This window comes from Anas platyrhynchos, chromosome 11 (assembly GCF_047663525.1).
Source record: "Anas platyrhynchos isolate ZD024472 breed Pekin duck chromosome 11, IASCAAS_PekinDuck_T2T, whole genome shotgun sequence".
Classification (NCBI taxonomy): domain Eukaryota; kingdom Metazoa; phylum Chordata; class Aves; order Anseriformes; family Anatidae; genus Anas; species Anas platyrhynchos.
In genome coordinates this window covers 17,949,773-17,977,632 of record NC_092597.1, presented here as the reverse complement: position 1 = coordinate 17,977,632, position 27,860 = coordinate 17,949,773, and the positions used below count along the sequence as shown (strand labels likewise).

General features: G+C 40.9%; 1 protein-coding gene across 6 annotated transcripts in view; it reads left to right on the top strand.

Moving 5' to 3' along the window:
- The window catches only part of AGBL1 (AGBL carboxypeptidase 1), a 447,272-nt gene that overhangs the window by 109,624 nt on the left and 309,788 nt on the right, over positions 1–27,860 (top strand). For all 6 annotated transcript variants that reach the window (XR_011811890.1, XM_072043264.1, XM_038185147.2 and 3 more), the window contains one exon: positions 10,974–11,154. Coding sequence is in view for 5 of the 6 variants with exons in the window: in XM_072043264.1 (XP_071899365.1) it covers positions 10,974–11,154 (181 nt within the window). In the remaining variant the exon portion in view is untranslated. The remainder of the gene's footprint in view (positions 1–10,973; positions 11,155–27,860) is intronic.

Genomic DNA, 27,860 nt, shown 5'->3' with positions numbered 1-27,860 from the left:
AAGACTGTGACTGAAGTGAAAATGAAGAAAAAAGGTGGACGGTTGAGAGGGCAGAAAGTCCTTAAATACATCATTGGTAAGGCTGTACCTACAGGAAAAAAATGTAGGGAGGCGTTTATTTTAAAAATGAGTCAGTAGTGGATAAGTGGATAACACAGCAGAAATTATCTGTGACTTTTTTTTCTTTGTGCTTGCTGCGCTGAAGTAATTTCTGAAAAACGATGTCTTATTTTTTTTTTAGTGTTCCCTCCCCTGTAACATGGTGTAAAAGGTGCAGCCAGTGCCAAGGTCATTCCTTTTCCCTTCTTGACCAGCAGGAGACAGGGTAGACTCTAACAAGATTAGTGTCTCATCTGCTTTGTCATTTCATAGCGTTGCAGGTCACCCTAATGCAGCTTGGGAATTTGTATTGTAGCAGAGTGGGAAAGTGCATTCAGTAGAGCAGGCATCGAAGGCTGTTCTTGAAACACAGTCCTGTAAATCCCGGCCCCTGGCAGCACAAGCTGTTTAGTTATGTTTTATGAATCAGGTCGTATAGTGTCTGTCACAGCTTCCAGATGCCAAACTCCTGTGACGGCTTTGTCAAGTATTTTGAAAGGGCAAAAATACAGCAAGAGGGTCACTGTGAAGCATAATCCAACACACAGGAATTGTTCTGCACAAAGAGCAACTAGCCAGAGGCAAAAGAATAAGCAAGAGACGTGTGAAGGCCTCTGGAGTCTTGTTGCCCCCACTCTCTATATTCTGCCTGTGTTTAGCACTTACCAACCCTGAATGAGCAATAAATGTAGCTACATGCAGTCTCTGTGCTGACATAAGTGATGGGCCTGCAAGCTATGTAGAATGTCTGTAGATAAGACTTGAAACAAAGCTCCTGCTCATCGCAGCTCAATCAACACTCAGCAAGGTGACTCGCTGCTTAATTTCTTTCACATCATACCCTTTTAATCAGAACGCTCCCAGAACCTACCTTCGAGCTTGTCAAGCTTCTTTCCCACCAGTTGGGATATCACTTGGAATGCAGATACTGCGACCTTATTTGTTAGCTTATCAAGATGTGACTTGAAATTGGGCTCAGCCCAGATAAAATAATTGCTGTTTGCACACAGGGTAATGCTGGTAAGATGCTCCCCACGAGGCCATCTGCTAACCTGCCTCAAATGTAATTTAATAGAAATCAAATAAAATAAATCAAATTAAAGCATGCATCTAATACATACAAGCTCTGAAATGAATTTGTATTACAAACAGGCAGTGAGACTGAGTGGTTGGTTTCTTCATCCATGAAGAAAGCATGCTAACTAATACAGAAAACAAAAATAATTTAAGGAGACCTTTTGATTTTGAGGTTCATAGGGATGTTAGATGACAGGTGAAGGTTGTTACTTGTATTCTTGCAGTTAGAAAGCATTAGGTAGTTTTTTTTTGCAAACAATGTATTGGTGTAAGAAGCTTTGTTAGACACAGAAGGACAATGATTCATCTTTGCAATTCTTGCCATTAGCCTGTCATGACCATGATTTGCAGTGATTTTCTTTTATTTAAATAAGTGATTCTTTTAAAAGCATTCTGATAGTTTATAGAGCAGAAGATGAAGTGGTAGTGAATGCTCTGAAATATAATGGTTTCAGTGTGAGTGCTTTGTGTCAAGTAAAAGCAGAACTCATCCTAGGGATCCGATGGTGCTGTAAAGAATGACTGAGCAACAATGTATGGATTTGAAAGCTGGAAGAGTTCTGCTAGGGAAATGTTGGGCTGAAAATGAAGGAAGGCACCTTGACTGAAGAAACATGTTACGCACTATCGGTTTCCTGAAGCTAGTCTGTACTACGCGTCAGAAATTCAGACTGATCAGCAGCCATCACTCATGCTGTTAAATTATTTGACAAAAATAACTTTATAAAGAAGATTTTTAAAATAAATTGGATGTCACTTAAACTATGAATTAAAGAACAAAAACATCTTTTGTATGAAAACTCCCACTTTTGTAGTGATACGTAATGTAGTGTGAAAGGAAAAGCAATTGAATCCTGGACATTACATGTTTACTTCTACTAGACATGTTTACTTCTATTAGTTTGCCTTCTGATACTGCCAAGGCTGTTCTACAGCCTGAGTCCTTTATTCATGAGTAGCGCTTTTTTTTTTTTTTTTTCTCCTCTGTGCTTTGTTGTAACTTTTGGGAGAAAGAGGGAAAAAAAAAGTTCCTTTGCCTAGCCTTTCTGCCATCTTATTCCTAAGAAGAAATATTTTTCCTCAGACTAGTAGTCTTCCTAGCTTGACATTCAGCTCCCCATCATGACTGATGTAGAAAGACACGATTAGTTAGAAATCACTTCACAAGCATCTGAAGGGAAGAACTTCTTTCTGACCTTAGATTGTGACTGCTCAGTGTCTTACCGTGTACTGCTCAAAACTTTCTTGTGTTTTCTATTTTATTGCACTGGCACATTTTGTTCTGCCCATCTTTCTGTTGAGTGTTCTGAGTTTCTGATTTTGCCACGGGTTCCCGGTTCTGTTCATCCTTAGGGTATATCAGTAGTCAAACTTGCTTGTGGTATGAACTTACGTTCTTTTCATGGCCTAAACAACTACTGAGAGCCTGTGTTCTGACGAGGGTTTGAAAACAAGCTGTTAAAACACTAATATTTCTAGATTGACGTTTGGCAGTAAGGGAATTGGGGTTAGAACTAGCCACTAATATTAAACCAGTTACAGATATGAGTTGTCCTAAACATTTCAGGAGGGAAAAGTGATGAAGTTCCATTTATCATGTTTTAGACACAAAGTTTTAGTGCATCCCACTTAATTCTTTATCATGATAAAATTATTTATGTAGAAGTAAGCTTCTTGTCAAGGCTGATGGATGCAGGGATCTGCACCAATCATGGATGGACAGTAGGATGGTCTGTTTAAAGATGTTATTTCCACATCACTGCAGTGCTAAATATTTCCAGTTCAGTAAAGCACTTTGTGTGTGTTACATACATCACATAGTCTAGAAGATGAAAAATGGTGCTGCTTATGTCATGATGCAAGATCATGGGGCTGACACCAGTTTTGTTGTCACAATGATCTCACTGAAAGACCTTTTATATTGTTTGTTTTCTTGTATTCTTTTGCTCAATTGTATGGGGAGTTCATCTAAGAACTTGCTATCAAGACCAGATTCATTCTTCAAAATTAGAAGACCGGTTCTGGGGGGTTTTCCTTATGTTTCTTGTATGTGGAAAGAGAGAAATTTTGGGATCAGCTCTTGGCAAGACAGTTCTAGAACAGTGGTGAGGTAAGAATCAATTTAGTGATGCCCCAGATGAAGTGAATTGGCAAAAGGTTCGTTATTAAGATGTTGACACAATGAAGTATTAGAAGGTGTATTTTGTAGACTGTTTTCTTTCCTTTTTCTCCCTTCTTATGTGTTTTTCATGTGTACCAAAGCACACAAGTTAAAACCTTCATAGCTTGCTAACTGCAGGAGAAATACATGATAATATTTTTAAGAAACATTCCCTGACAGGATATTTCTAGAGCAGTGGAGTGATAAATATCAAATCAAGTGAAGACCAAGAATTTAATTTTTCCCATCAGAGCCAATCTGTAATGCTTTTTATCTTGACAAAAATTGATATTTTATCCCTTTGATAATGGGATGCTCTGATTGCACTTCCTTTTAATATATTTTATTTCTTACAAGTCGTTCCCTGAGGAAGACCTCAAGTCAGAGACAGATTGGATCTGTACCTCTTAAAGACACAATCCTTGTTTAAGAATGAGCATTACTTTATGATGCAGGTGGCATTAGGTGGGGTTTAAATTTCTGTTCTGTACAGGCAAAAAGCTTCACTTTACTACAGAACTCATCATTGGTAGAGCAGAAATGCTTGAAGGACTAAGCAGGAAAGTAAGTTTTCTGTTGTGAAATTTGGCTGTTATTCCCAATGGTGAGAGAAATGTTGACAGGTGCTCTATTTTCCATGCCCATTTTTAGGGCTAACAGACCAAGTTGTGGGTCCCAAGTTGATCTTTGCCTCCTGTGGTAAGAGACTGGGCAAAATATTGAGGTCTTCACACAGCTTTTGACCATTCCTCTCCTGCCCAGATTCAGCAAGAAGCTATTCTAGAAAAATAAGGGCTTCAGAAGTGGATCCATAGAAATAAGAAAGAAAATAAAAGCCTGTTGGGTTATCTCTGTCCCCAGCTTCTGCAAGATTGTTATGTACAGAATGGCTTCTAGTGCTCTGGGCAACGTATTTTTAATGTTAACTTCTACCTCTCCACAGGGGAGACTCTTCAATATAATTCACTGATATTCAACCTAAACGTTCCTCTGTGAAGTTTCATCCCATTAACCCTGGCTTCACCCTGGTTTAGTACTGTAAGCAATTCCTTTTGCTGCTGTGCCTGTTCGCAAAGTGATGGCAGTGAAGGGCATGGGGGTATTACACTGGGGTAAAGGCTGTCTCTCATAAACAAAAAGCATAGGTTGAGGCATTGCTCAGCGTGAAAGCCATTTACTCCTGGAGTGTACTCTGGGGGCATCCCCACTGCAAGTGATTCCTGCTGCAGACTGTCCTGTCCATCTGCTACCCTTGATTTCTGCAGAGGAGTTATTAAGGATATCCACAGAGCTGGGGATGTGGCCCGAGGGCAACTTATGGTTCAGAATTCAAAGCTCTGATGCTCTGCCCTGTAGGTGCACGGTCAGCTTGATCCCTTTAGGGATCCGATACTCAGAGGTCTCTCTGGCCAGGGATGTCACCAGAAAGTGCAAAATTGCTGTTGCTCTCACAATACTGAAATGTGCCCTGCAAATGAGATAGATGGGCTGTGGGTGAATAGTGGATATGTAGGATGAAATGTAAAAGTAAAGGGTGAGAATATTTGCTGTTGTGGAGCTGAAGCCTTATTAAAGTCCTGTCTGTCCTATTTGGGCAAATTCTTTCTAAAGTATCATGTGTCACCAAAATCCCATTAAACTGTCACATAAATTATCAGAGTTTCCTTTTTCCATCACTGCGGATTACCCAGGGAGATATTTTTATGACAATGGAAGCTTTTTCAGTCTGCTCCTCCTGCCTGATTTCATTTCAGATGAAATCCTTCTCTCGGAAAACAGCCCATGGATTTCATAGCTCTATGGATTTCTGTACTCAGCCTGCGCAGCAGTTATGCTGCAGGTCTCTGCTGCACTTATGGCCTGCCCATATCTTCTTTTAGGCCTGGGAACATTTAGGGCGATGATTCCACTGCTCTGTTTATAATGAACGAGAATAGGATTGTAGTCTGTTTTGATGGATCTCTGCTCCAGCGTCTTCCAGTCTTTTGGGCAGCCACTGTCTGGCTCCTCTCTCAGCCCAGTGTTGTTATCCTGATATGAAGAACCCAGAAAGTTAAAGCCACAAGCACGCCTAACTTTAAAATATTTCTCTTTCCTACTTGCCATATCTCAGACGTGTTCCATTTCTGCAATGCAATCTATGTTTTTCCTATGCTGGTTGAAAATCATATGGATTGATGGTCAGGACATGGCAGTACAAAATACTTGAGTATCTGAAATCATGTGCTGCCATAGAAAAAATTAAGACTAATGTGTGTGTTATGGATGCAGGGGATGATGGAGCCTTGCCTGCTTTTGACAGAAAATCTGGAACTCCACACATCAGCTACCTAGATAATCTGTTGTGAAGATTCCTGGAGCTGATTTTAGTGTTTGTTTCTTGTTGCTCTCAAAGGGCACACAGACATGCACAGAGGCTTGCAATGAGTAGACTTAAGGATAATAGAGGAGCTTTGGAAGGTAATTATTAAAGAAAGAAATCCCAGTAATTATATTATTCTGTTCTTAAAAGTTCTAAGACTGTCAGTAGTGGAGAGGGCAAGAGAGAACTTTCTATACCTATTTTTGATCTATTTGTGTGAAGAAGTCCTGATGATGAAAATATCACGATGAAATAAAATATTTCTGATGTCACTAACGGCTAACATTTAACATTTTTAACTGTCTGATCTTAAGTAGCAAGCAGATGCCTGGCATCGCAGAGATAAAAAGAAGTGGTTGAGATGCTCTGTAGACTGGAATAGTGATTCCAGCAGCTCTCAGGACATAAAAGTTCATTCCAGAGGACCACAGGGTTTCATGGATCAAATTTCTAAAGGGACAACTAGGATGCCCTAGTGACGAGGATGACCTATGTAGTGATAGGCATAGTCCTGACACTATTCCGGGAAATGTAGTGGAGTGGCTTGATGCAAGACTTGTGTGAACAAGGATTTAAGCAAAGTTAGTGTAAATATGCAGGCACACCAGTGAATGCGAGTAAGTCACTGCAGACTGGGACCAGCAGCAGTAGGATGTCAGGCTGCACCAGGGCTGGATGCTTTATACCCATATGCATCTCCCCAATCATCGCTGATTCAAAGGTGAATGAATTCATAAAACCCATGCACAAAAGGAGGTTGCCAAGCAACTTGGAGCCTGAAACTCCCCCACCACGCTATGAAGGTAGAGAACAGCTAGCCAAGGCAATTTGTAGTGTTCACTTCTTTGCCATAGGTAAGAGTAATAATGCATATAATGTAAGTGTATTTAAGGGAGGAATAGCTCCTTGATAATTCTGGAAAATAACAGCTGGTCCTGCCAGACTCTGTGTTCTGCCTCTGTCACAAGACATGTCTGCTTCTGCAGCATTTAGCCAAAAGCAGGGTCAGCAAGGAGACAGTAACATTGGGGTGGGGGAAGAATGGGGGAGGAAAGAATTGTATCTTAAAGTAACCGAAAGACTGACAACTAGAGGAAAAGCTTTAGGAGGAGAGTAAAGTGTCTGACACAGATTCTGCCTCAGATCAGTCTCATGTTTTCTGTGATCTCGGTATTTGAAGTAATTTTTTTCAAACTTTAATATATTCATTGTACATCACACCATATCCTGTCTTCTCTCTGACTTTGCGTAACTATGCAGCCTTGGGCATATCAGATGTATCCAGAGCAGGACGCAGCCGTGACATGCATGGAAGAGCTACATTTGGTGCTCCTTTTTCCCTATCATTTGACTCAGAATAAGCTGTAGTGGTCACAGATAATTAAGTTGGGAGGGAGAGTTAGCGTTCTTGGTTTGTCTCCTATGTCCTGGGGTAAACTTGACCCTTTGATCTGTGCAATGCTCATGATAAATTCATGCTGTATTTAGAAATAAAGGGAGGAAAAAAAAAATAAACACAACACACTGCGTTTTAGTGGCCCTGGGCTGGGTAGTAAAGGAAAGAGAGGTATGCAGAAGCACAGCCAGAAAAATTCGAGTCAAGACCTGGATCTAGGTTGAATTTCTTACATGCTGTGTATATAATTCCCTTTGACTCCTTATAAAATCCTGTGTTGTTTCAAAACCTTCTCCCTTTACAAATGGCACAGCCCAAATCTCAGCTTGATATAATTTAGAACCTTAGCCCAGGTCAGGGCATCTGGAACTGCATTTCCTTTCCTTTCTGTGCTCGTCTTGATGAGGGACGCTGCTGTGTTAATGTGGTTTTGTTCTTTTCTTTCAGGCTGCTCTTTCCCCAACTGATGCCATGATTAGTAACATCAAAGTCACCTCTTAGTGAATCTTGGTGATGGCATAATGAGAGGAGGATCCCTACAACAGACAGGAGATTAAGCAGCAAGTTAGCAGTGCTGAAAGAACAAAGCTCTTATTTTCATGCATATATCCACAGTTAAAAATGAGTGAAGAGAGGGGGAGATGGGAAGTAGGTGATACATTAGAATTATTACTCAAAGGGTTTTTGCTCAAAGTTTTGCAAGAGGCATCAGTGATGCTTTAATCTCTCATCTCTGGTTTTGTTGGTGCCACGTTAAATCCTGGCCATGTCGAAATGTAACGCAGAGTAATGAGACAAGATCTGTTGGATGAGGCTTTATGTAGCATGAAAAGGTTCCTCTGCTCTCTCTTTTTATTATTTACATTCCCGGAGAAGGTTATGTGTCATGTGGGCTTTGCAGAGATAAATGGCTAACCTGAGCTTTCTGGCAGCTTCCCCAGAACTTGGGAAGGATTCTGCCTAAGCGTTGACCAGAGGATTTTGAAGACTCGAGCTCTGTTCTGGGCCCTGAGGGATGTGTTTGAGAACTTGTAGCTCAGTGTCATGAAGATAGGTGTGATGTGGCACACTAGGTAGTCACAAAAGGCTTAGGATTGAAATAACACATAGGAAGGGTGGCTGAGCACCAGTGGAAACCAGCAGGCTATGCTGGGTAGCACTGAGCTGGCCCGGTCAGGTCTGCAGTAATGGGGCAGGAATGAAGTGAAGCAGCTCAGCCTAGTGCACAAATCTTGGCTGGTGCTTTCCAGCTGGTGAACTGAGCACAGCTGACCAATGCTGCTGTCTACTGTTTTCATAAGCTGCAATGTTTATCACAGTTATCACAACAATTTCAAGGCAGATAAATTACTGGATATGCTTTACAGTTATAGGATTGAGTGATTTCTGCCTGTCACAGAGTCAGGTCTCTCTTTCCCAGGTGTCTCAAGGGTAGCAAGTGTTATGGCCATAACATCAACTCTCTGCTCTATTTAGTGCTTCATTAGTCTTCACGCTGGGTGCAGTATGGGGGGAGAGCAGCACTTTGATATGGGATTTGGCTGCAATGCCTTCTGCGAAGGGAACAGGCACTTAACAAGATCTGCAGTTTGCCTACTGGTACGGACCTTTGTTATGACTCTCCTGTGGATGGGATGTCTGAGTTGCAATCGTGCTTGTCAGGAGGGGAGCTATTAAAGGAAGCTTTAACTGGAGTAGAGAGAACTCCCTGGTTGAACCCTACAGCTGTGGGCTGCCACTGTTGTCACCCACAGGGAAACAGTGTAGATAATGTCTGCCTGCTCTCTTTACCCCAACCATTTCCTGGGTTTTAAGATAAGGAAACTCTAGAAGCTTTTCTCACATTGAAACGAGGACAGACAGGCATATCGGCCTTGAGAAGAAGAACAGAACTCAGGTCTTTGGCAGTCCCACAGTATTTGCAATTAGCAGAGATGAGAAAGTCCTTGCTTAGTTTTTTTTTTTTCTTTTTCTTTTCTTACTTTGAGGGAAGAATCTCTCAATTAACATGCTGTGTGCTCTCCCAATGTACAGAAGAGACAAGAGTTGTTAAAGCTGTATTCATCAATTGCAAGAGAACATGTTTTATTTTGCTTTGTGCTATTTACAGCTGTTGTCCATTAGGAGTCCTCAAGAGCCTCATTCTCCACTACAACAGCACAGTCCCATAAGTTTAGCTCAGCAATGAGCCTGCAAAACAGCACTAAATCATGGAGATGGGAGAAAGAAGAAAATGTTTGGAAATGGCAAAATGCAGCTGATGTCTTTGTGAAAGCTATTTTTTTGCTTGTTTCTATTAAAAAGCATTACTAAGGTAGATTGTAATGCACAGCATCTAGCTGGAGCAGAGTAGAAATTGTGTATTCTAATTTTGGGAAAAAAAGGCAGAATGACTGGGATGTGACTTGGGCACTTTTTGTATTTTCACTGATGTATATACATAATTTGGGTTTATGATGTGTAAAAATGTGGTGCAAGAATAAGGTGTAAGAACGATTTAAAAAATAAAAATGTATGGCTATTGAGAAAAGAGTTCAGGTTGCTTTACTGGACCACAGCAAGATTGTTCTCTATGAGTTCTTTGAGCTGACAGTGCAGTATTGCCCACCAAATGCTTAAGAGGAAGGCATGGAAGTGGGGAGAGTACAAAGGGGATTATTTCTAAATCTGTATGCATCCCTGAAAGACATAATTGTATTGTATTACAATGTACAGATTGAGCAGAAGTGTACAGAATATACATTTAAGAAGAATTATTGTTTATTCTTTCTCTGGGAAATGAGAAAATTTCACTTGTGTTCTCAGCTCCAGCAGTCTTTGCTTGTTGGCGAAATCACTAAACAGCACTTTAATAGCACTATATTTTTCAGCATGGTGTGCTACCTCCCTGTTTCACATTAATTGATTAATGATTTGTAAAGCATTTAGAAAACTGAAGGACAGCTTTGGGAGCCAAGGGCGAAGGAGCATAACTTGCTAATTCAGCATTTGTTTACAAGGGCACTCAGATGATGTGTTTCGTTGTGTTTTATGTCCTTTTACCTCTCCAAAGCCTGTCAACTGAGGTCCCTTCAATTCATGCAAGTGAACAGAGCTTGAGCTCTGACATCACCTGACAGAGCTGGAAAAAACATCACGGCATCATTGTGATTCCCTGACAGATGCTGGTTTCCACTAAAGCAAATCTGTCAGGTTGACTTGTGACAGCTGCGTGAGCTTGTGAACGCCTCACAAAGGGATATTTTTAAGGCACCTCATTGCTTTGTCCTTTCCTTTTTATTTTCACTGCCTGGCAGGTGTCTCCCTCTGCCTTCTCCTTTTTCCTTGGCCCATCCGTGGAGTATGCTCGACACAGATGGGATCTTCAAAGAATCTGCTGTCAGACTTGGTCTTTTCTAAGCATATGTATACTGAGAGTTTTTGGAGATTTATAACTAGGCCAAATGTGGGTGCTTTTTCACAGGAACAGCAAATAACATATCTGATAACAAGGCAACTTTCTCTGCCAAGCTGCAAGTCTACTTTGAAAGGGGGGTTCATCAGAGCTTATCAATGGACTGTTTAGTAAAATTTTGATTTAAAAACAAAACAACAACAGAAACTCCTTTCTGCTATCCCAAATTCCCACAGCTTATGTCTCCTCTGCCAAATGTATTACTAGAAACAGCTGAACTGCTCTAGTTGCAACTTCTGAAAATCATTCCTGCAAATCTGAGTCTGTGTCTACATTAACTGAAAACAGCAGAAGTAGTGGACTGTCTTAGCTGTGCACATTATTTCTAATTTTATTGGATGCTTATGAAATGATGGTTAATTTCGAAAACTCTGCCTCTGCAGCTTCGATGAGTAACATCTTCAAATCTTTGCTTGTTTTACAGACAGTCGTCCATATGTCTTTCTAATGGCCCGTGTTCACCCTGGAGAAAGCAATGCTAGCTGGGTTATGAAAGGGACCCTAGAATTCCTTGTGAGCAACGATCCCATTGCTGATCTCCTGAGGAAATGTTTTATTTTCAAGATTGTCCCCATGCTCAATCCTGATGGAGTCATCAATGGCAAGTGAGTTGTAGCGGCATGTACTTTTTGTGGGGTTTTGCTGGGTTTCCCTGCAGGCTTCTTTCCTGTACACTGAGCAGGTCTTTTCTTGCATGTTTTGGGTCAGAAGAATTCTCTTTGCCTAGAACCTTGCGTTTTATTAATCCTGTATGATAAATGTAATTCTTGGATGTAGCCCAGTGCGCTGTCTTGCGTGGGTCAGATGTTTGTGATTCTGTACTGTGTGTGGCCATAAGATGTCTCATACTGCATAGTGGTACCAATGTGAATCTTGATTGCTAAATGGAGATCTATCTGTTCTGCTAAATCAGCAGGGCAAATTTCACCTGTAAGGAGATATACTTGGGAATAACTGTCTTTAATGCTTTGCATAGCCTGAGTGAGGGAAGATGAGTAAGGATCTATTAAGTCTTCAAGTTTTCATGGAAACATTTCCATATAGTGAAGCTCCCTCCTTCTCCCACCTCCTTTTCAATCTTCTCTCCCACACGCTTCCTAAGAGATACAAAGTCTTTCTGAGCTTACAAAAATGCAGATTCATTTTTGCATTCTTTATATCTGCTTTTACACCAACCCTGCCCATCCACGCTAACATACCTTCCTTCTCCCTTCCCAACAGATGAAAAAGTGTAAATTTGTTTCTAATATGTTAAAGTGAAATGAAATAGATCGCTACAGAGCTAGTGAAAGAGGAATTCCCCTTGAGTGATTGACAAGTGTAGTATGATATGGTAGGTTTGCACTTGGCTGTTTTTGGAGTGATGGTGAGTTGTGGACTGCTTGTAAATGGTTGTAAGTCTCTGTATTGTCTCTGATGCAGGGGCAGAAAGTTGTGACCACATCCCATTTGTAGCAGAGAAGCTGTGCATTTGGACCTGGTAATAAGGTCTTGCAGGTTTCAGTAAGGACTGTGTCCTCTAGCTTGTTGGAATGGACTAATCTCAAAGCTGAAAAATGGTTTTAGACAAGCACTGTAATACATAACAAAGTGTAGAGGAGCAACTTATCTTAAACTACAGTCATCCGTCTGTTTTTAGGTCAGGCTGTGCTGATCAGGTGTTGCAGGGGCAGAAAAAGGACCCTAAACAAGAACTTGAACTTGTTTGGCTCTAAACAAATTCATTTCAATTGTGGGTGAGGGCTTCAGCAGAGAGCGACTTCGGTCTCTGTTTGGTCTCTGGTCTGTGACTCTGAACAGTTTTTGTGCTTCTACACTCCCCAGGACATGAGTGTGTCATGTCAGTAGTTTGGGAAGACTATTCTGAGTAGCTCAATACTGCCCCTGAGTATTTGAAGCTTCTGCTGACACCAAATTCTTCCTTGATCCTTCCAGACAGCAGAAGCAAAAAAAGGAAAGGTTGTGGCTTTTTTTCCCCTTTCTATTTTTCCTTTCACTGTGCTTAATTAAAGTTTCCAGCAGATGGAGGACTGGAGGGAACGTCTGACCTTTTTTTCTCCAGCTGTCAGGAGTGAGTATAGCAGAGAAGGGGCCCTCGAGAGGGAGGATGTGGCTCTCGGTGACACCTGGATGAAGTGTTCTGTCTGAGCACACGTCATGCAGGAAGGTGTTTAGCCTTCCCTCATGCAAAGGAGCTTATACTGTAGTTAAACCTGCCGACAAGTGAAAAAGTTTGGTAAGCCTTACATGCGGAGTAGGAGCAGGGAAAAAGAGACTTGGCCATGGCTTTGTAACTGATGAGGCCTGGGGAAGGGAGAGAACCATTCTTTTATGCTCTAATTTAAATGCTTGTAGGCTTTGAAGTCTCCTGTGGCTCAGATATTCTTGTTTCTTCCCACATGCTTTTTCAGTGGACTCAGGCCCTGCAACATGGAAAGAAATACTTCTGTTCTGGGCCTGAGGCTTACTGACAGTTTAGTGAAAATAACTGAGCACTGGAGAAAAAAACAAACAAACAAACAAAAACTTTCAGGTCCTTAATGTCTGTGTATGCACATTCAGATTTCTTTAGCTATTAATGTTCTACCTTACCCAGGTTTAAATGCCTTAGTAAAACCTGTTGTCTTTCAAATCAAATCATTGCCAATGTTATGAGGGAACCTGTTTTCTGAGGAAACAGGTCTGTAGCCCATTCTCAACCATAACACTTCTAAGTAGGTACTTGCTACGTGTTTTTTACACCTCTAAAACACATTTCATGAAGCCACTTGTTTGTCTTGGGATTCACAGTCCCTTTTGTGGAAGGGATTGACACACTGAATGCGTCAAATATACTGTCAAGGCCAACAATTGCCTTGGTTCTCTGCTGGAAATACCTGCATGTGGTAACCTGCCATTTTATTTCTTATTATGAGACAGTGATCCCTTCTGTTTCAATGCTAGGATGATGCTCAAAGTCTTCAGGTAAAGTGACCTCTTCCATAGCAAAAGCTGCTGTAGAAGCCATCCAGAACAGTCCCATTGCCCTGACCATCCTGGCTCTGGCTTTTCTAGTATGCACACTGATTTTAATTATTTATTTATTTTTAATTTTTAATTTTTTTTTTATTTTTTTTTTGCTTTGGATGTGTATCTTCCAGTAAATCTCTACCCTACTCTCCTTCTATCTTTTTGTCAACTGGTGTTAATCCTTCTTTAGTCTTATCTCAGTATCTTGAATTAAGAAAGAGTTGGACTCTTGCTGTTGGTGGTTCTTTTGAAGCTCCTCACTCTGCCTCTTCCCCAATCCTTTGTGCCAGAGTGTGCTTAACGCTTCCCTGACCATCACAGAGATGAATGTCAGTGCACCATTACAAAAGATTTCTTCCAGCAGCCCAGCTGTGTCCCTACCTCTGCTGGTTCCCTGCTGCAGGCACAGCTCAGTGGAAGAGTGCTCATCCCAGCAGGGTATCTCGCGATTGCACTTTGGGAGCCTTGTGCAGCAACAAGACGATCAGGGCCTTGGTATTTGCTTTGGTTAATGCGATCTGAAAGTTACATGCAGAGAATGTTCCTCTATCACAGATATGACTACAGTAATGCAATTATGCTCTGACTGTGCGTGGCTGAGCTGGGAAACAGCTCTCCATTCTCCCTTTCACTTCAGTTGATGCTCTGAGAATCCATTCCTGTCTGTCAGTGATGGAGAGAGTTGCAGCTAAATGTAGGTAGTGGTGATGTGTGTTTGTACAAGTGAGGTTGTCATCACATAACAGTGCAGATCACTACCAAATATTGAAGTTAATTTGAGTTTGTTCAAGCCAGAGAGAAGTGATGATTGTGTTGCTGTGTGTGGCTGAGTGTTTTGCTCCATCCTGAACAGCAGTCAGGTGTAGGGTTTGTTAAATAATATTCAGCTGATGTGATAACTGCTATATATTTTAAGGATAATGACAGGTACTACCTTTTATAAGCTGATCTTACACTTTGTCAGACGGTGGCTTTTAACCACTGCAGGGGATGGGATGCCTCCTCCAATAGATCTGTGGTCTGACCTAATATGATTATTTGTATGCTTTATTTTTTTCTCCTGATATAAATTACAAGGAAAAAATAGTTTTAATCACCAGAAATGCAAGTGTAAGTCAGTCTCAAGTGACAAACACATTAAACTACTTAGGAGAAATCGTTCTTGCAGGCTGACTCTTTTGTGTAGGTTGTTCTATAAGAATCCAAGTTTTTAAGAACGTTCTTATGAATCTCTGCCTCCATACTTCTACCCCTTTTTAAAATTAAAACAGATAAATAGGAAAGTTTTAGAAGAAATTCCAGTCTATTAAGTGGTGGAGAATCCGTGAAGGAGAATAGTGGTTTCATTAGGAGACTGATATAAAATGCAGTGGGTAAGCGAGAGGCTTTGTTCCTGGCTCTGCTATTGACAGGCTTTGTGACCTTGGTCATTTTCTCCTCCTCTTTTTGCGAGTTTTCTTCCTGGGAGAATGAGATAATGACATACAACAACCTTTGCGCAGCGTAAAGTGAAGTGAAATGTGTGTACTGGGAGCATTTACTCTTCAATCTAGATTATCTTCTGATTCAACTAGTGAAACCAGGGTCAGGCAGGGATCTTGTAAAAGCTTAATTACGGCAGCATCAAAGGAAATTTTCATAAAGAAACAGAATACTGTTGGCTGTCCGCACTGTGTCCACTTAAGTTTGTTATCACACACTTGAGCATCGAGTTGCATGTGCACTGACGCTTACCTATGCAGTCACAAGCTGCCTTGTGATGTGCTCTTGGGCTGTCTTCTCTGTGCACCTGCTGCGTACGCTCCTGTCAGTGGCTTGCACACGCAGCCATTCCTCAGCGTCTGCTCTGACCTGCATACCTCCCACACACACCTGGCAGTCCCACATACGCTCACAGTTGCAACACGGTAGTCAGCATTTTGTTTTTCTTTGGCTGGACTTCTTCAGACACTGCAGTTCCATATAAATATTGCTATTTATTGCCCCTAAATTTAGGGTTATTAATTATGTCAGTATAACCTAATTTATATCACCATAAACAGCAATAATAAATGCTGCCAAATGCTAACACTCAATGCTTGCCAACTGTGCCTATGTTTAATGAGTGTTTTTTCCCCCCACTTCCCAGAAGTATTAAATTAAAAATGATTCAGCCTTGCAAGATCATTGATCAGGCAAGAGGTGGGAGCTCCTAGAGAAGTCCTTTTGTTTTAAAAAATACTTCCCATACAGACTTCCCGTGCAGTCTCTATGTATTTTGTGTATTCACAAATTCTCTCCCCCCTCACAAACCCCTAACTGTCCCGTGTCACACTTCTGAGTTTCTCGTTCCTACATTGTCAACATCTTCCTCTTTACTCCTTTTAATGTTTCCTCTTTCTTCTCTTCTGTCTGCCCTTTTCTTGCTCTCCTTTGCCTCCTATTGAATCAAAGAAGCTTTTTAATGAAAAGAACTTGATGCTTATTTATAAATGAATTTGAACAAGTCAGTGGAGATTGGAGCTGGTGAGTCGTCCCACCCCCCCCCTTTTTTTTTTTGGTAAAGGAAGATGAATTTTTTGGAAGCTGCATGATTTTTTCAAAGCCATGGGGTAACCATAGTAGCAGTTAGGAAGAGGAAATCCTGATTTGCATTTTGGATTATAGCCATGGACTATTCTTTATCTGGTTTAAATACACCCTGTTCCCTCCTGCACCTGCCCTCCCACAGCACAGGCTGAGTAAGCTTTTCTGCTGCTCAAAGGTAAGGCAGGTGAGCTGTTGTTTTTGCTGTTTCTCTCTCCATTGATATTCACTCTACTTTAGTCAGACTGTTTATTCTATCCTGTTCAGCTTATCAGACTTTGTTCATTACCTCCTAGAATCCGAAAAAGCAGAGAAAAGCTTTACCTCTTTAACAATTACTGAAATGGAGAGATATAAATGTCCTCTGAAATCCCCTCCATAACACATTTCCTTTGTGTGCTCTCAGAAGTTACAAAGGGAAAATATCAGCGTTGCCACTTATTCTGTGGAACCCAGTTTGTTTTTTGAAGGATACTCTTAGGAGGAGGAGTAGAAGCGGGTTTATCTGTATACCAAAAAGCATTATTTGTATATATGACTCTTCTCCTTCTGCATTATTGCTTATTCCCCTCCATTGAGACATTGTGTTCTGCAGACAGTAAGAGGCAGAACTGGACAGGGACAGCAAAAAAAGCTGATGGCTAGTCTTAAGGAGTTGTTTGATGATCCAGAACTGCATCCTCACGGATTAAACTTTGAGGTGATGTCATACAAAGCCATGTAAATGTAGACATCACTCCTTTTTTTTTTTTTCCACCTCCTTCCCTTTATTGCTTCTCTGTGGTCAGAGGATTGAAGAGGAGTTTAATTCTCAGAAGCTAGCCTTGCATAACTAAATTGTGCCATGCTCTTTGCAAACACGCTCCACAGGCTCTCTCCAGACCAGCTAATCTATGAAATGTGTTTCTGTAAGAATTGTGCAAAGATGTGGGAAGGCTGGGAAAGGAGTGTTTTTGAACTGACGTTAATTAATGCAGGGGAAGAATTATCTCTAGGAGCGAGAAGTACTCCAGGATTAGTGTGCTGCTGTTCTTTAGCAGACAGTGTTGGACTCTGTCCCCCATGTTGTATTCTGAAGCCTTGAATCTAAATGAGCACCACTGTGCCATCAGTAGTTAGCTAAATGCACACAGAAGGCAAGGTATACTTAGATAAAAGAATATTTTGGCATAAGATTCAATCCTTACTCATTCAGAACGTCTGTGCTCTGAGCTGCATGTTGTAAGGTGGCGTATTTGCATGCACTGACTCAGACGTCAGAGGGGATGAAAATGCCAGGTTGGGGAAATGTCTGTGCTGGCTTGGTATGTGGCTCTGGGAAGCACTTATCAACTGTGGGTGAAAGTTCTGTGTACAGAGTGAATGCTTCTCAGCTAATTGCTGCTCTGTTGCCTCAAGCATTGCCTTAATTGCCCTATATTAATGAAGAGGGCAGGGATCCTGTTCCAGTGGTGAAGCAGAGCTGGTGAATGAGCACTGTGGTCTTCTCAGCAGGCCATCCTGAACATTTTTGGATGCTTGTCTGTCACCTTCATTTCTTCCAGTGAAATGGAGCTCAGAGACCACTCTCACCTCTTCAAGGCAAGCAGCCTTATGGCTTCTGACAAGCTCAGAAAATCCCCCTTAGATGAGGCCTATGATCTGTGAGTTTAGGGTATGTGAACCTGGCTGGTATGTGAGCAACAAAAGATGAAATATGGGCTACAGCGTTCCTCTCCTCTTGTCTCAGCAAGCCCTTCCTTGGTGGACCCAGAAGTGGGGTCTTGTCCTCCACCATACAGTTCCCTGAGTACATCTCTGTAGTGGGAGGTGACTGATTTCAAACCAAGCTCTTTGCCCTGTGCTGTGGTGGCAGCCCATCCTTGGCTCTGCTGAGGCGCACATCCTTCAGCAGACAGATGTGCCCCAGGACTCCCTCCTGACAACGCTTCCAGTGCAGGATTTTTTATTCCTTCCTTTATCAGCCAGAGCTGCTGGGCCTCCTGAGTTATTAGATCTATTCGCTCATTGTCAGTGTTTCCTCCTTCGTAAATATGTCCCCATACGTCTCTGCTCCTGAGGAATATGCTTTCTCTTCTATTTACTGCTTTTCCCAGGCCCCCACCTCCTCATTGCTTCCTCCACCCAGTGGCCCAATAACAACTGAGGAGATAAATAAGCTACATAACTCTTCCCAGCTATTGTTTTTGTTGTTGTTGCCCTGCATAGTAATATATATAATAACAAGGAAACAAATCTTATTACTAAAGTAATTACAATAAATAAAAAGCTGAGAAGGGAGATGAAGGAAGGGTCTGTCGGGGGAGAGATTGCAGCAGGATTTTTTAAAATTTAATTTACTCGAGATGTTCTCTGCCACTTTATTGATACCCTGCTGAGGGGGGCTGTGACTAATTAGCAGCCAGCTGTTGTTCTAACACACCCTCACCTAATTTATTGTGTGACTGAGTCTCTAAAACAGGAACCTGTCTGCTATCGTTGTCTATGGGACTCGGCACCAGTCTCATGTCAGTGGTTGGCGGTATTGCTTGGTGCTTCTGTTTCCTGGAAGCTAACTAGCTGAAATTTTGGGTGCTTTGCAGCCACTTCTTTTATTTTCTAGCACATCCCGTGTGCTTCCAGAAGTCTGGGGAGGAGAATACACTCAATCTGTTGAATATCAGCTTGTCCCAGTGTCCAGCCTAATAAAACCAACACAACTGCTTGTTTTTGATAAACTTCCCAGAGAACTACACTGCTGTTTGTATGTCTTGGGAGAGGACAACAACAACAACAAAAAAGACCTGGTAATAGAAGGTCTGGCATGGGCAGGGCATCTTACAAAGTGATGTACCATGCTTGTCAGTGCAGCGGAGAAAACAGTACCATCTGTCTTCTAAATGGTCACAAAAACTAATTAGTTAATGCTTGTATTAAGGACTGGAAGGATCAAATGCATTGTCTTGTGTTTCATTAGGCCTCCAGTTGCAAAAGCATGTGTGGTGTTTGCTCTGAAACAGCAAAGGTACCACATGAGCTGAGTACATCTCCCCTGGCTCTTTCATACACAATTTATGCTGATGATTCAAGGTCACCTGGGAATTTCACTGCAAAAATCACTTGATGTGGGCTCAGTGATATTAATGTCTTGGACTAAACAATTCAGCTTTGAGCCTTGAAAATTATTTCATTTTAGATGGGTACTACCTTGTATTTTCAAGTTAGCATGAATATTAGATATGAACACGATGTTCCATGGGCTCGGAAAGGAATTAGTTTTGTTCTGCATTCGTGTCTATTCTCCTGACTGACAACAGGAGCTCATAATCAGATATGTGCACTCCTTTGACATTTCTAGGAGCCAGGAGACTGGTGTACAGAGCTAGCTTTTAGTATATTTAATGAGTTGATTGAATTATATTATTATTCTTATTAGTTTGATTGTGTACAAATATCTCCTTTGTTTGTTATTATGTTTATTTAAGCCCCCTTTCTGATATATTATTCCCATACCAATTATGCCTGTGCTAGGCTCTGTGCAGACAAGCAAGGAGCAGCTGGTCCCCAGTTAGGAACTGATGCATTAGTGGCACAGTCTATAGTATTGATGAGAATGAAAAGGATGCTGGGGTGCTGGCTGATGGATCTTTTCTGGAGTCTGATCCATTTTCTCAGCTGCGGCCACTTGATGCACTCCTTCGCTGTTACATCCTGGGACGGGGAAAGTATCTCACCACCATGACTTCTGCAGCCATCCAATGAAACTTTATGAGGCTCAGTGTCTTCAACGCAGGAACAGGAGAATTGTATTAAATCACAGGAGTCTCTTTATAACCTCTTGCACTTTGCAGGAGATACCTGCAAACCACAGTGCAGCTGGCCCCATGGTAAACAAACAGTGAAAACTCTGATGGTTACTGTTAACCTTGGATTTTGCATCTGATTCCTGATTGTGGTAGGAACGGAGTACTGATACAAAGGTTGAATATATTGGACAGGAGCTAACATCATGAGCAGAGAGGCTGTTTTGATCACCCTTCTCCAGATCAAGTCTTCTTACCCAAGCTAATGCCTTTTGGAGGCTACAGATTCAGAGTTGGGGTTGTAATTCATGGGATGGGAAAAGTCCACAAAATGAAATTGTAAAAACTTCACTTTTATAGATGCAATGAAGAATGTCCAATACTTTACTGCAATATCCACACTACCTGGAAAGCTGAAATTGCCTGGGAATGAAGGTTATTGTCTCTTGTAATATACCTTCATATATTACACTGTGTAATAAATCGGGCAGTATTTCTTTTGCCTTGCAAACTGGACATCCCTGGAGTTCCAGGTGACATTTCAAATTTTATATGACCATTCAGTTCCTTTTAAGTATTAGAACACTTTTGTGTGTGTGATATATGCACAGAAATTCTTTTTAAAAGCATATGAATAAAAAATCTGGAGTTCAGTTATGTAAGTGTAGAGCTGCTTTTCCATGTGTTTGCCTTTAAAAATTCTGTGCTGGCTTAGCTCTGTGTTTTGGCTACTATTGTTCTTTAACATCTGTATTTCTGTGTTTCTCTTCCGCTTTTCCTTGCCCTCTTTGTTTCATTTGAATAACAGATTCCAATAAAAGCTGGCAAAGTGCTGTGATAGGGGAGCAGATATATAACAGCCTTGGGTTGAAGAAATGGACTGGTGATTGAAAATGGTGTTTTTAGAAATGGGACGAAGAGGCATATCAACAAAAATAAGCTTCATTTGGAAGCCTGTATTTTTAAAATTGTTTGTGCAAAAATGCACCTACAGAGGACCAGCTGAGGTTGAATTGTTCACCTGTGCACATGGTTCATATGATTGCACACGCAATTGGGGTAATTACATGGGCAAATTTTGCTCCAGTAATTTGAGCAAATTGCCACCTTAATTTATAAATCCACCTGAATGTCCCAGAGAGGGAGCAGGAAAATGAAAAACAGAAAATTGAGTCAGTGCTGGAATGGCAAGGAGTGGGAAATCAAAACCTTTTCTGCAACATGAGAGACAACACTGCTGGGAGTCAGGAAAAAAAGTTGACCACACTTTTAATGATGTAAAACAGCTCTGGGTCTTGATGGGGTAGAAAACCAAAGAGCTTTGAAGTCATACAGCCCAGGTTTGAGCTGGGGGTGGGGTGGGGGAGAAGTGAGATAGGCAAGGAAGAGGGCTTCTGTAATGGTGCACCTTGAGTTTGTACTTACTGCAAAACTTTGTGGTTAGTATTTGAACCCAGCTTAGCTGAATGATATTGTAACCATGACAGGAACCCTACAGTGATGTTTTGTTGCATGGGAATAGTGATTATTTATACAGTAAGATTCAGTAGAAATTATGCTATGTTCAGAACTGTTTAGAGCTGAGCAACTTTTCCCTGGCCTTTTAGAACTGGAATTTTACAAGTGGTTGAGTGTAACCATCTTATATAAGATGGTTAAATATTCTGTTACATTCTATGGGACTCTTCCATGTCCTCTGTCTGAAAAAGCAGTATACAGTGAAGAAGTGGCACTGAACAACATAGTCTAGATCTTAAACCACTTTTCGGATTGCTTTCATTTGTCTGTAAAAAATGATAAGTACTTAAAGTATAATTATTATAATAGTTGGAGACCGATTATTCCACTGCATATGTATTATAGACTGCAAATAGGTAAAGTTATTTATTTCTAAATATGTATACATAACAATCTATAATCAGGTCAGTACCTTCATGCAATGCTAGTTTTTATTATTTTATTTCCTCTGACCTTTTTCTCTTAAAGCTCTCCTACTCCGGTAGAGTTACTAGGCAATAACAACATTGTGAATGCAAGGATTCTTTCTACGTGAATCTATTGACATCTCTGGTAGTACATTTTTTCCCCTATGTTCCCTCATTTTTCACCCCAACATGTTCAGCTTCAGCTTTTGATGGAGAAAGAAGTACCATTTCTCCCAGGGGACAGCTGCTCAGATTGAGCAGTGCCTAAAGCAGAAATTCAATTCCCAGTTCTAGCTCTGGTCCATGTTTTCTTTTACCGGTAGGCAACAGTGATAACACTAATGAAAACATGCTTGTTGAGGAACATTTCCCATATTCATCGTATGTTAGCTAGCAAAATATCATTAGGGGGAAAGAAAAAAAAAAGACAAAGATTAAAAAAGTGGCAATTTTTCTGTCTTCTCAAAAATGGTTATAACATAAGAGGATGTAAAGTGCAGAGTAGCTGAACAATCGTAAACTATTTTAATACCATTTAGAAATGATAAGAAGCAGGAAAAGAGGCTCAGGTATTAATGCAGTTTATTGCACTAATCAGTCACTTCTACAGAGCATGATCATGGTTTTAAATCCTTGCTCCAGTGACATGAAGAAATTTGGTGGTCTGTCATCCAATTCTCTAATAGATGTTTGTCTATATCATAGAAATCTCTAGTGCCATATTTGAGCTAGCGGTGAATTCTATGCTCTGATGGATATAATGTCAGGCAAGGCAGGTCTGGATTATAAGTGTGATGGCAGAGATGTAAAGCAAGGCCTGAAATTGAAGTAGAAAGAGCTAAAGGAGATTAAGCGATGTTCTACTTGAATATTTTTAGGATTTTTTTAATAACATCTTTGGGTTTAGGCTGAGATCTCTGGGAAGTCAATATGGGAAAGGCAGGTCATACTTTGTGGGTTAAACCATTTCCATGGAGTAGCCAAACTTACTACTTGTTGATCTGTCTAGTGTTTCACTATAAACATGAATTAGGGTTGAATGTGAAAAGGCAATGGAAGAATAGCTGTTTTCCCTCCTCCACAACATGCATATTACGTGAAGAAAGCTGGCTTTGGAATAGATGTGTGGGGAACGTGCTGTGTGGTTGCGTGCACATGCTACTTTTCAAGTGGAGAAGAGCACTGAAGAGCTGAGCACTTTAGTTTGCAGTAATTTCTGTCTCTTTCCCTGACATGCAGGTGAGGGCACCCTTGAACTATGCTACTTCTCCGTCTATCTTTAGACAGATTTGAACAGTGTGTAATCTCATCGAGCACACAGTCTGCTCAGAATCAGTGTCCATATCAATGGCTTTGAGCTTCCAGACTCATAATGCTAATACGGCTGGGAATGTAAAGAAAAAGGAGAATATTGAGAGAGATCCTCTGTTGCTGTAAGCTGCAGAAATAATCTGAATCAAGTATATCTTTCCATTACATGGTTTCTTACCAAAGCAAAAGCCCAGCTCAGGGCTGCTATTTGCCGGTGTTCATACTTTTCCCTTTTTTAGCTGTTATGTGTCAGTTATGGCTGTGTATGTACTGATGATGGAAATGTATTTGTTATAATTTTTTCTTGTCCTAAAGGGTCACAAAGCACCATAGCAAAGCTGTACCTACTTTAATGTGAGGCTTTGCCTAATGTACCACCTTTGGACTGGGACAAGGCAGCTCTTTATAACCTCTGAACCTATGCTGGAGGTTGTTGGTTTAAAGCCATTGGGCAGAAGCTGCAGCAGCTAGGTTTGCAGCAGATGTTGTGAACTACAGAGTGACTTGAAAATTAAATCACTTAGTTGCAATCAAACCGCTTCTGTTTTGTGTGCGTGTTTTTCCCCAAGCATTTTATCCATCCTTAAGAAACACATGCGGCAGCTCCGAAACCATAATTTTGCTTGCACAGTCTCAAATGAAATGTGTGGTCCCTAAACAGCATGTATCCAGCAAGCACTAATTCTCCACAAACTAGCTTGTGGTGCGCGTATGATTTTTTCATTGCTAATTCTTGCTTTAACCTGATGTGAGCCTAAATAAGGACTTTGTTTTGGGGTTTGCCAAGAACAGCGTTCTATGTGTGTAAGTGCATATATAGTCATGGTAATCGAGGCCATTGGATCCAGATTGTCACTATTGAAAGGATGCAGTTGTGCTTGAAAAATACATATGCGTTTGCATACGCAATTACTCAAGTTGGAGCTTAGGCATTTAAAAGGCCATTTGTGCTCTCATTTTTGATTATTATGCCCATCCTATGGGAATGGGTTTATGCAGATTAGGCACACAAATATGTGTGTGTTTTGAGGTGTGTGATACTGAAAACATGTTGCTTTACTTGGACATAAACTTGGATTGATTTATCTTTTTTCCCGCCGTGAAATATCTGTTCTAATCTGAAGAATGTGAACTGTGGTGGCTGAACAGCAGTGTTTCAGCAGTATGTTTTCCTTTTCCAAATGGCTAACTCTTGTAATTGTTTCTGTAATGTAAGCTAATATTTCCAGCTAACAGTTATTTAGGGTGCTGTCATGACAAGTTGTAATTCAACCCTGTTGCCTAGTGGTCCAAGTAATGACCAAGGCTTGCCCCTAGCTGAATTATCATTCTTTTGTTTCTTTCCCTTCATACACACAAACAAGTCTGTCTTTATGCCAAACTCTGAAATACACAGGAAAGCAGAAGTGGTATTTTTGATTCAGAACTCCATCCTAGCAGCTTCAGGGAGAGAACTGCTTATAGGGTTATGAAGGTCTTTGAAGGGCTTGTTAGTGACTAGGCTCATGAGGCTCTGCTCCATCACACCTTTAATATCTCTACATGAAGCATCTACTGTGAATACGTAACAGAGAGGATGAAGAGGTATGATCTGATCTGTGACTAGAAGACAGTTTGGCTGGATGCTAAGTTGCTGCCCCAAAACCTTAAGTATTCTGAAATTTTGAACCTTTGAGTCACCCAACTTATGACCCAGCTTATAGAAATAACACCTGTAAATAATGTAATGTTTAATGTATCTTCTGTGATTCTCCCTAAAGAAAGAGTAGGCATCAAGAAAGGAGAGTAGTTATGTGAATGTCACAAAGATATGGAGCTTTGTCAGTAAAATCTTTGCTGAGGAAGAAATTAATTTTTAGTTCTTTCACATTAATAATCCTATTAAGGGTTAGCATAATAAAGTTTTATTGACTAATTTCCAAGCTGTAATTTGCCAGTGATTCTTTTGAAAATTTTTTAATGAAATGGAAATATACATAGACTGCATAACAATGACCTAATGAAGTGGCAAATCATATTTTTAAAATCACTTGTGATCCAAAACGGCATCTTAATTCTTGGAATTTAACACCATTCACACTGAGAGAATCTGTGAATCATTCAAAGTAATATGGAACATTTTCTAACTTGGGAAATGCTAGCAAGGACAAAATGAGTCTATGAAATGGTTCGTATAAGCTTGGGCCAGCTTTGTAAACTGCTGAAGGAACATGAAACAAGATTATAACCTTGACTTTCTAAAGGGTGATTCATGGACACACAGGGTATGACAATTTGTCTGGTTAGGTGTGGGAGCTCTGCTCCATCGTGGGTGCTTCAAGGACTAAAAAGTCAGTTCTGGGCTCATGGAGAGTCAGAGATGCCCAGGTGGTGCTGGGGCTGCTCTGCAGAGACAGCTCTGAGCAGAGCAGGATGGAGTTTGTAAGAAGCTGAGAAAAAAAGGTCTGAAAGCAAGCCCCAGTCTTGTTGAATGAATGTCTTGGAGACTAGAACTGTGGAGAGTCATGCCTTGGCTATTTCACACTGGAGGGGGAAGGTAATTTAGGGGATAGTAAGCAGAGAGAGAGGTGCAAGTGCTACAGACAGCTGCTGTTTGTGCTCAGGCAGTCCAAACGATATAATCAATGAAAGTAGCCAGCACGGTCAGGCTACATTCCAAGTCTAATGGCAAAAGAGCCTGGATGGATCATGGTTTGATTATCATCCATGCTAACACTTGAGAGACAGCACAGGGACTGGTAAGTTTGTGTTAGTATAACAGAGAGGCCCAAGCAGTGGCTCCAGTCTCTAGCTTGTGTTTCCAAGTGTCACCTGGGAACTGACGTGCTGAAATTTTGCATTAAGGAGTGATTTCTGATTACTTTAGCTAACCCATAGCAGGACCTACCGGATAATCTCAAGAGGCTTTCCTGGGAGCCTCAACTCCATTTTGTACCTTTGAAGAGGTTGAAGAGATGTTGTATACTTCCATTAAGCAGCTGAATTCAGGAGCTTATCTGCATTCCTTTAAGCTCCCTAGTTTCACATCAGCACATTAAGGAATCTTTTTCCCAGACTGGGAAGGAGAAGGGACTTTTTAGGTCTGCCAGTAATTGTCTTATACCTAGTGCTCGTAGGCTGTCTTTTCTTTCTCCACTTCAAAATGTCACATTGGATTCCTGATGGAATTGGAGATTATCTTCCTCTTTTCTGCTAGACCTGACATTTTTCTGGTTTTTTCTGCACTGAAGACTTAATTTCTTACATGTGAGACAGGGTGAAAATTAAACAAACAAGCTGGCAGATAGACAGGATGGTTCTTCATGTCTGGAAAGCTGCAATGAGCTGTGACTTAAGAATTACAGTGCTTCATATTCAAACATTTCTTTTTGATGCATTGGGGTGGCATAGGAGCTGACAGTGACATATGGAGAAGGCCCTGTTAGCAGGATTGAGGCTGTTATGTGATAAATGACATGGTATGTCAAAGGACTTCTGTTATCCATCATGCTGGCTTCCTCTGAACAGAGTCTCACTCAAAAGAGAAGTAGCTACACAAACAGCTGGGGGATGCTGTAAGTAGGGTCAGTGTTATGCTCCAGAGAAAATAAAGCCGGAAACTGCATGTGTGCATGAGAATTAATAACCCTGGACTTTTGAGTTTAGAATTTTAAAGTTAAATTTCATTTAAATGTCTGTGGTATCTCAGTTCTACGTTTGTGTCAGGAATGTCAAGAGCACTACCTTCGAAAGAACAGTTTTCAGCATTGAATAGCTAAGCTTTCTCTAAAGAAAGGCTGTTTAGTATCAAGTTCAGGATTGATGGCATGGTTCTGACCACTAATATACACCCAGACTTTCCAACTTCCTCCTTTTCATCTCTGTCGACTACTTTGAGTCTGAAAGGTTGTGGAGTGAAACTCATGATTACACTTATGTACGGGAGAGACATAGATACTGTTGCTTTTACAAATGCAGGGGATAGAAAATATTCTGAAGTGAAGGAACAGGGCTTTGACTCTCAAGACTTGATACAACAATGTCCTCTGTAAGACACTTTCTACAACTGTTGATCATTCAAGTTGAGAAGAATCAGGGCAGACTTTCACAGCTCTGAACCTTCCACTGTTGGAAAGTTTGTCAGCTTTCAATCTCAGATTTCTTCTCTCTCGTCAATTTTAATCCAACAATACCTCCTTATTTCTTTTCATTTCAGAATGATGCATAAACCAGTGGCTGTACAAGAGAGGCAAGGGATGTGTGGCTCAGCACAGACACGTGTCCTGTTCAGCCTCCTCTAGTTCATCTCTTTTTTGCATCAGGCATAATAGCTGTATTTTTCCCACATGATTAATGGACCCTCGATAGCTATGTAGTCTATAAACCTAGACAAGACAAGTAGTCTGTCTCTTTTGATCCCTGAACTCCTAAAAGCCTGATTCTGACTCCGCTTAAGTGGTGTTTATGTGCCCACATGCACAGTAGTAATTGGTGCAGAATATCAAATGTCACTATTTGACATTTCATTCATAACAGTAGTATTTAAAGTAAAGGCTTTAACTTGATGATTCATCAGGAGCCAGTGTCAAATCATCTGGGATGGTCCCCATTTTAAAAGTTTCAATCAACAAATGGATTACTCTAGAGATAATTTAATCAGAGGCCATCAGTGAACTGGCTTTAAAAAAAAAAATCCTTCAAGTTTATTACCACAGCCTTATTGCACATGAGACTGGAGCT